This window comes from Melopsittacus undulatus, unplaced genomic scaffold (genome assembly GCF_012275295.1).
Source record: "Melopsittacus undulatus isolate bMelUnd1 unplaced genomic scaffold, bMelUnd1.mat.Z mat_scaffold_845_arrow_ctg1, whole genome shotgun sequence".
Taxonomy (NCBI): Eukaryota; Metazoa; Chordata; class Aves; order Psittaciformes; family Psittaculidae; genus Melopsittacus; species Melopsittacus undulatus.
The window spans coordinates 4,066-13,597 of NW_022994643.1; the positions used below are offsets into that span (position 1 = coordinate 4,066).

General features: G+C 52.9%; 1 protein-coding gene across 1 annotated transcript; it reads right to left on the reverse strand.

Moving 5' to 3' along the window:
* Nucleotides 1–236: 236 nt before the first annotated feature.
* On the reverse strand, nt 237–7,237 carry LOC117438945 (forkhead box protein P4-like; the record flags this gene model as incomplete). The annotated part of the gene is made up of 2 exons (XM_034074301.1): nt 7,030–7,237; nt 237–340 (listed from the first exon to the last, which is right to left on the reverse strand). Coding segments are annotated over exons 1-2 (299 nt in total), but the record flags the coding sequence as incomplete, so codon positions are not given.
* Nucleotides 7,238–9,532: the final 2,295 nt, after the last annotated feature.

Genomic DNA, 9,532 nt, shown 5'->3' on the forward strand with positions numbered 1-9,532 from the left:
ACCTTCCCTTTGCATCACCCTTCTCCACCACCTCAGCACACAACAGGGACCACAACCCCCCCAAAAGAAGAGCTATCTGGAGGTTTACAGTTTAACTCTCTGTGGGCTCCTGGTGTGTTCCAGCCATCCCGAAGCCAGAGGTGATGTGTGTCTGCACGTGTGCTTTCCCACAGCATCCGACTGCAGCTGAGCCCTTCCTGGGAAGGGGGTGATGGGGAAGGGGAAGACACACACACATCCTGGGGCTCACCTGCACCGCCGGCTGCTTGCCCTCATTGCTGCTGGGGGAGCTCAGCCCCGTGGCCTGCTGCAGCAGGAACTGGCGTGCCACCTGGAGAGCCTGCAAGAGAGACAGAGCGGGTGGGCAGGAGGAAGGGTGCCCGCCTCATCCTCCTCCTCAAGCGATGCATGAGGAGGGCATGACCAGTACATCCCATTACAGACCAACCATTCCAACCCCAGAGCCACTGAGGGCCATAGGAGCTTAGGGGCAATCCTCTCCCAAAAGCCCTTCTCCATCTCCAGCAAGTTGCCAGGTCCAGCATCTTTGTGCCTCAGCAGGTTTTCAGCACAGCCAATACATAACCAAAAGTCCAATACAGGAGCTGGGGCCCTGATTTATTTCCCCCTTTGCAAGGAGCCACCAGGACATTCCTGCTGCAGCCACTGTTCCTTGTATCTAAAGCCCCAGAAAGTCCCCCTCATTGCCCAGCTTCAGTGCAGGATTCCACCCTGAATTAATAACCCATGAACACATCCCCACTGAGTTTATAGTGGTGCAGGAGGAGGTTAGGAACTCATACAAGTGACCAAGACAAAACCTGCTTATTTTAATGGGTGCTTGCCTATAAAGAGTTAGGGGTTTCCTTAACTTGGCTGCAGGATGAAGGTACCTCGCTGGGAAGGTTTGTAACTGGTAAAAGAGGGAGAAACCAGTGTGAACGGGTAAAAACCACTTGTGGAAACACAGGCAGGCCCAAGCAGCCATGAGTGAGCCATGGCCAGTGTCAGTGCCTGCAAACAGGAGGTGAAAGGAAGGAAAACCCTGCAAAGAGACAACGGGGAGAGAGGAGCCAGCCACAGGTGAGCATGGCACAAACCAGGAGCTTCAATCAGGAGCCAGGAGAGGGAATAAAGCTCCATTGAAGGGCTGGGGTTTAGGTCCCATTTTGTGCCTCTCTCTGCAGGGGGGTGCTCGGGAAGAGCATATGAACAGACCTAAAGCAAAGGATGTCAGAGCTGTGCCCCACGTGGGGGTTTTGGTGGATCAACCCATACCCACTCCTTGCACGTGGACAGGCATTAGAAGAGCACTTGCAAAATGAGAGGTGAATTTAAAGCCAGTTCTGAATGCGGAGGTTGGGTGCAGAGCATTTAGCAGCTTCAGACTGTGATCATTTCACTGCAAGGAACCCGAACCCAAGAACTGCGTCCCAGTCACAGCACAGGACCCCTCTGCCCTGCCCAGCTGCAGTTGCCACCACAAGCCTTGACCCAAACGGCCTCAAGAAAGCTGAAGGTCAGGAGTCCCAAAAGTAGATGGGACCCTAACATCACACTCCTATGATGCACCCAGGGTGCACCCAGCAGCAGCCAAAGCCCAGAGTGTGCCCTCACCTCTTCCCAAGCATCCCAGTCCGCTGCTGGGGATGCTCCAACCCTGCACAACCTCTCAACTTGCAAACTCACATTATCCAAACGATTCTAAACCATAAAATCCTTGAGGACAAAACACTGCAATTTGCTGCTGGGAATCCGGATGGCACAAGCCTGTGGTCCATGTCCTGGAGCTGACACAGGCCTGTTCCTCCATGAGCATGTTATTTCCCTGTTATTAACAGTAATAGATGTGCATCGGTAATGCGAACACAAAAACTATGTGACAGTTATGACAGCTCAAGGTCTGATATTTTAATTACTTTTTGAAATGAAAACAGTAATTCCCTTTAAAAGCCCAGGGTGAAGGGATTCAATTGACGCTGCTCAGCACACAGCAGGTCCAAGGCACCCATGCAGGGACGGGTGCTGGACCGTTCCCTGGGTGCACACCAGCTGCTCGAGCTTCAGCTGGTTTTGCCATGTGTCTGATGCACAGAGGTCTGCATGGATTTGGTTCTCCATCTGCACCATGGGAAATTCCTCCCATGGTTGCAAGGAGCATCTCACCAAGGTGAGCTGGTGAGGCAGGTCCCTGCTCCAGCCCAACAAACAGTGCAGCAGGTATGGAAGACACAGCGAGGAGAGGACAGACACGATGCCAGAGGCCATGCCAAGCATTGTGCAGGACTTCCAATGTCTCCCTTTCTAACCCCAGATGCTGGCTGGCCACAGGTGCCACCGTGTCCCCACCACATCAGCTCTCCGGGGGGAATTGAATTCACTCCCCGCTGGCTCTCACTTTGTTGTGCTCTGAAGCACGAAATTACAAGATTTATAGGAAACAAAACTGACATGGCCTTACAATTGCACATGGGGGCCTCCCCCCAGCACCCGCAGCTCCCCCCTCCATCCACCCATCCCTTCCCATCACCGGCAGCAAGTCCAGCTCAGCCTGTGGATGCTGTACCTGGCAGCACATGGTGCTGCAGACCTGTTGCATGGCTGTATGAAGCAGATGGGACCCAGAGAACCCAGTTTTGGGATGCAGAGCCCTGTGCTAGATCTGCATTTGCTACCCTCACCCTGCAGGGCAGAGGGGCCTGCAGCTGGGGTGCAGCCTTTCCATAGGGATGAGCAAGGATGGTTCACCCACATCCTCATCCTCTCCTTCGGGTGGAGGAGATGTGAGAGCAGAAGGAAACAATCCTGCCCTGCAGAGTGGATGGGATTCCACCTCCTGGCTCTGTGAACCAGAGGGAAAAAATGCCTTTTTATTTAAAACCTGGTATCCTGCTGCATAATGTTATTCAAGAACCATTAGCACGTTACCCATAATTAGGAACGAATGGCTTGTGTCAAATTCATCATGCTCCTGGATGGCTCCCTTTGATCAGCAAATTATCCCATAAAAAAGTATGTAATGCCTCAGACACTTCCATCAGGAGCTGCTGCTGTTCAGCTTTGCCCTTCCCCAGAGGAGCAGGTTTCAGTGCTGAGGAAGAGGATGGAGACCCAGACTCTGCTGGGGGTGGTCCCTAACTGCCCCATGCTGCACGGCAGCACGTAACACACCAGGTTGTATGGGACAGGGAGGGGTCAGTAACTAAACAGTGCCTGGGATTAATCCCAGGTGTGGGAATGCTCTGCCCAGAGAGCAGCCACACTGCCAGGACCAGCTCCAAGCTGCTCCTATGGGAGCAGAGGCTTCTGTGCCAGGGCAGGGGACTCTGGGGTACCCAGCCTGTGGGATTCTCACCAGATCCCTTCAGTTCACTGGATAAACCTGCTGCATCTCCTCCTCCAGCAGGGAAGCAGCCGGTTATCCCAGCTTCCACCCAGTGTACCTGGGATTATAGTTAATTCTTCCCCCAAACACTCGTGCTCTGGCCAGTGGGATACCCCTGTCCGTGATGGAGGCTCCCCATGAGGGCCAGCTCTTGGCTGGCTTCCCATGACAAATACCACAAACATCCCTTTCCCCAGTGATGGAAGTGCTTGAGGAGGGGCCACAGTTGCTCCCATTCCATCCTGTCCCATTGGAAAACCTTGCCCAGAGTATTCCTGACCTCCCTTATCCCACCAGCTATTTCAGTTTACGAGGGTGCACATATAATTATGATGCCGGAGCCAAAGCAGGTTCACCCGACCCATAGTGGGAAATGCTCAAACCCAGTGAGGGATTTCCCACTTGGATGGGATCAAAGCTCTGCAACGGGGTTTTAATGTCCAGGGAGTGAAAAGCCACCCTAAAATTGACACTAAACCAAGAACTGTGCAAAGAATGGGGCAGAAAGTGGATCTACAAAGAGCATCTGTATCCTCCCTTTTCCCTCTGTCCCTTTTGAGGATAGAGAGAGGTTAGGAAGGGATGAAAACACGTTAAAAAAAGGAATAATTTTACACTAGCCTCATAAAAATGACATCGTCACATTCCAGAATTAGCACTATTAAACCAACACACACACGGATATTTTTAGCTGGATATTAACGGTAAATGATGCCATATTGAGAAGCGCTTCCACCCAGCCCAGCCCTGGCTGTGTTTAACCAGAACCAAACGGCTCCAAAAAGATCAGAATGAACAGAAATGACATAATTCTTCATAGAGGAAGGAGGCAAAGAAACCCAAAAGCCCTTTTGACAGCAGCCCCGGCTGCGCTCCCATCACTGCACGCACTAATGCCTCAGACTTGCTTCCTCCACTCTTGACTCTTCAATCCTGCCAGGCGAGGGGTTAACCCCATTCCCACTAATGAAGAACACCAGGAACACGCTCCCGACAAGCCCACCCCAGCAGGGAAAAAGAGAGCAACAAGAAGGGAAACCCCCTCCTGCATTTGTACTCCGTAAAATAGGAAATAGAAATCAAGGCACCTATGGAGAGATGAGTTTCACTTAAGTGCTCCGGTCTCATTTTATCTGAAATACCCTAATAATAGCGGATTACACAATGTATTTGAGATGCGATCACATGCTTTATGGAACAGTATCCGTGCCGTGGCAGGGAAGTTCCTCCCCCCCTTTTAACTACCAAAAAAATCCAATTTGCTCCTTTTTAAAGTAAAACCAAAAGTCTTACTTTTGTTTAATAACTTCACATTTCTTTGACACGTGCCTGCCATAAACTGCCATTTCTTTTTGCATAATAAAGCCCCGCCGAAGGATGATTTTCCAGATGGCTCCATTTCCATAGGATAACAAGTTGGAAACCACTACCATGCAGCCACCAAGCTCGGGTATCTTCCCCATGACTCCCCATGGACATCCCTGCTCTGAGCACCTTGCACTCCTGAAGCTGCAGCCTCTGCACCCCATGGTTTAAACCCTGGTTTAATTCTGGGATTACACTTGGAACCTGGGATTCTTTGCAGGGATGCAAGGAAACCCTTGAAGAGACCTAAACCATGGGAGAGCAGCTCCTGTTCAGCACACGGCCATGTGCAATGCCCACCCATGGGTCTCCCCTGTACCTCCATTCCCAAGCTGGCGCATCCCTCATCCTCCTCCCATTGCAGGGATGCAACACCCCAATCACTTGGTGCCCCTGCTTCCTGCCCAGCCGAGGGGTCGTGGGGGGGGACAGGACACCCATCATGGCAGAGGAGAAGAGGCCAGCCCCACATTAAAAGCTGATGAATGCCCAAGAAGTCACAAACCAGCTTCAGGGGGTCCCCGAACACCTCAGGATACCCACAGCTCCCTTTGAGCTCCCCCCCAGGGCACTCACCTCCGAGCAGCACTCAGAAAGTGGAGTTTAACCTGGGAATTCCCTGCCCACAAGCACCAGGGTACCCGATTTCACCCTGTCAAAAGGAGGCTGCAGATACCCAAAAAGGTCCAATCCAGCTCACGTCACCCAGAGGTGCAAAACCAGCCGAAACAGAGGGCAAAGCACATGCCCCCAGGGAACAAACCTCTACAGAAACAGCTTTAAGCCACCAGTGGCCCCTCAAGGCCAGGCTGGGTTTGTTGAGGGGAGGAGGGTTCCAATCCTCCATGCTCCCGAATGGGTTTTGGTGGGATTTCATATAGTTAAATAAGAACTGAGGGCCAATATTTCAGGAGCTGGGACGGGGGAGCTGTGAGACGGGAAGAGCCCAGTGGTCCAAGATCCTGCCTGCGCCAATGGGATGCTCCCAAGGATGGCGCAACGCCTTCATAAAGCACCTAATTGTGCAAAGCTCTCTATACGGGGACATTTATTCCCGACCCCAGCTGGTGCTCAGCCTGTTCCCTGAAGCATGAAGATTGATAACGCTCAGGATGGTTTCTTTCCCCCTTCCCAAGGTGCTGTCATTGCGGATGTCATTTGGTTTTGGAAGTTTACCAAACCCTCTGCCTTCAGAATTCCACGTGCCAGCGAGTTTCCCAAGGCAGTTACACTGGGAATCCAAAAGAAGAAGTGCAAGAGGGTGAAATCCAACACGGGCCATGCTTTGGGCAGGGTGGGAGCAGCATCCATAGGGATGAGCCAACAGCAACTGCAAAAATCCCTTTCCCCTTTATTTGCCGAGGAGGTGACCCCGTTTCACCACCACGGTGCCCATCCTCTGCTCTGCACCGTGAGGCTCCTTCCCTGGCAGGGTGACTCGCAGCAGCATTACACGCATGATTAGCCTTCAGATCAGGGGAACGGGGGCTTAACTGCGTGAGAAACGGCTGTTATTCAGGTAATGGATTTACAGCACTCGCTACTAAAGTATCAGACACAGCAATTTTTTACAGCTTTCACGCTGGAATTTATGGCTCAGGGAGGCGATCTCCATCCCAGGCAGGGATCATTGCCTTATTTAGTACTCCGAGCAGGGAAAATTTATGGGTTTGCCCAAGTTTGTTTTGAAAGGTAACCTGCAGGCACACACAGAGCCCCCCTTCCCCACACGATGCAAGGGGAGACGTGTGCCACGCAGCTCCCCGAGGGGCACCCAGCGTCTGCTTGAGGACAGAGCTGCTGCACACACATGTGGCAGTCCCACGTTTTCAGATGTATGAGGTTAATTCTTCACCTGAAGGCATCAGGACCCCCCCCAAGGATGGGGACCACATCTGGGCACCCTCCTGGGTACCCAAAGACAGACCCGGAGAAAACCTGCTCCTAATTTTACATCCAACAGGTCTTTCCCCTGTTCTTACAGCCTTCCCTGTTCTGCATCCTGTGCAGGTTCCTGTCCCCTTTGGGAGCGGAGCAGGCAGGACCCCCCCAAACCACAGCCATCTCTGGAGCATCCAATGGGCTCCATCCCCTTAGGGATGTGTCCCCCAAAGACAGCAGCATTCACACCCCAGCTTCATCAGGGATGGCCGAATCTGGTGCAACCCCTGGTGCCAGCCCTGGGGGACGAGAGCAGGGTAAAAATCCAGCATTACCCCCAACCCAAACCCCTCACAGGGCCCAGTTTCACACTGGTAAGAAGCAGGTGTCCCTCCTACCTGCTGCTGCTGGAAGTGCAGGAGCTCCACGGGGCTCATCTCGCCATTGGTCTCCCCACTCGTGGCTCCTTCTCGCCCTGTACCCGCCGCAGTGCCGCCGGTGCCGCCGCCATCGGGCTGGTTGCTGAGGCTGCTGACCCCGTTCTGGCCGGACGGAGTGGACCGGATGGTCTCCGAGGCGGATTCAACCATCATGACTTGCTAGCAGGACCTGAGGAGGAGGAGAGAGCCTGAAACCCCTGCCTGGCCCATCCACATGCCCCATCCTCACCCTGCCCCATCTGCGATCCCCATGAGGTCCAGCAGGGAGGCGATGTCAAACCCTGGCCAGTGGTAGCCACAGTCAGTTGACTCCACAACCTGAATGTACAGCAGCATGAGCTGCTGTGAACGCGCTGTACAACACTAAGGAAAACAAGTGCAACTCCTTCCTTTGGAAAACACTGTGTTTTCAGCTCTCTCCCAGCCAGATGCAAGATACAAAACCCCAGGAATCCAGGCATTTCTCACAGAATCCCAAAATATTTCACTTTGAGGCGCTGGAGACAGCGAGGCTGCTCCCCAGGCACATGGAGCCAGGCCATGCATTTCACCATCAGAATCCCAGCACATGTTTCCACAAACCAGCTCCCAGCAAACCGGCACTTCCCTGGCGTGAAGTTTGCCATCAAGATGAGGAAGCCCAAAAGGTTCCCAAATGGAACTGGGACATGGCAGAATGAGAGTGGGGGATGCTCCAGGAAACACCCAATGGATAATCCTGCTTGCATCCCTGGCACCTCTATGCACACCTTGGGTACCATCAAAGAACTGAGCTGGGTGCTTCACTGCATGTGGCTGCTCTTGCACCTCATTTCATGCAATTCCAGGTTTCCCTCTCACGAGGCAGCAGCACAACATGGGAACAACATGGGATGTCGGCAGCAGCCCCAGGGCTGGAGCTCAGCTCGGCCAACAGCTCCTGAAGCACCACATGGAGCCAGAGGGAAGCACCAGCACAGGGAGAGCTGCTCGCATCCCAGTGTGTGTCTGTCTGCAGGAGAGCTGGGATCTCAGCTTCAAGGTAATGACATGGAGAGTCCCTGCCCCGCTGGGCTGGTCAGCAGGCAGCTTGTTGGCTGGGAACCTGAGCAGCCCCTTTCCTGGGAGAAACTCCCAGATCCAGGCTAACACAGGAGGAAACACAACCACAGCATCCAGCACTGACCCCAGCCACTGAGCCCTCACAGCCACATCCAGCCTCAACACTCGTGGCTCATGGAGCCCTGCCAGGGCAGGGGGCTCTGCCTCCTTCCCAACACACGTTCTGCTCTGTGGAACAGCACAGGATACAGTTTGATCGCATTCAATCCAGCTCCTTCCCCACAAGCGGGTGCTGGAGCAGGATCAGCATCCACCTACCACCGTTCGCAGCCGGCTGGTGAGTTTGGAACAGGAGGGGAATAAAGAAAGAGGGACGAGAGAAGAAACACTGTTTCTCTGCCTTTTTCTTCTCTTTTTTTCCCCCGTCTTCCCCCTCCCCACCCCAAAAGACAGAAAGACAAACTGCGAACAACATAATTGCTGAAATGTGGCGTGTAATAATAGCTATTCAGAAGCTGATCATTCATATTAAACAGGGTGAAGCAAGCTTCTCATTTGCATGTTGGAGATTATATGCATTTCAAAAGTCATTTCCGCAGGGTATATGACTGACATTAATTCCCATGTGGAGCTGCTGGCTCCCTCCCGCTAGCCTGGTGCTACCAGACCCAAGCGGGGCGGCTCGGTAACGGGATTACTGGGTCCTGGTTGTGGTGAGGTTGGAGCAGCTTCCCAAGAAAGGATCGGGATGCTCGATGCCATTAGGAGCAAAAGAACCTGGAAGAAAACACCTTATCCTCCTGCCCAACAAGAGTGTGCAGGAATATTGAACTATTCCTGTTTCTTTTCCCCTTTTCCTTCTGCTTCAAGCGGCCTCACCGGGAAAGCCGGGCTCTGCCCTTGCCCGGCAGTCACAAGGCACAGCCATGGCCAGAAACTCAGCGGGATTCAAAAAGCGATTTGACTTTTATATGGAGAACAAGAATATCCAGAGTTACAACAGGAAGTATTAAAAAAGGGAAAGAAAGAAAAAAAGTGAAAGGTTTTGGAAAGGATATAAAACTTTCCTGGCTTCGGGGCACAAATTGAAGCGTAACTACTGGGAATTAGGAGGAAATCTTTCCTGATGGAGGAGCTGTGACCATGGGCTCGCTCTGGCATCCCCAGCCCTGCCAGAGCCGGGATGCCGGAGCCGATGAGCCATGCTGGGGTCCGGCCGGGCGATTCCCGGGACACCAGGCCAGGGGTTCCCTTTCCAAGTCTAGTAAAACTCGACTTCCCGTTCGCGAGCCCTGCGGGACGCTGGTGTCTGCGCTCCCAGCGCTGCAAGGGAAGTCATAAAAGAAAGTCATAATAATAATGAAAATATTTCCATTCATATAAAAGTTTTACAAAACTTAAAGAAAAAGAGCTAAGCCAG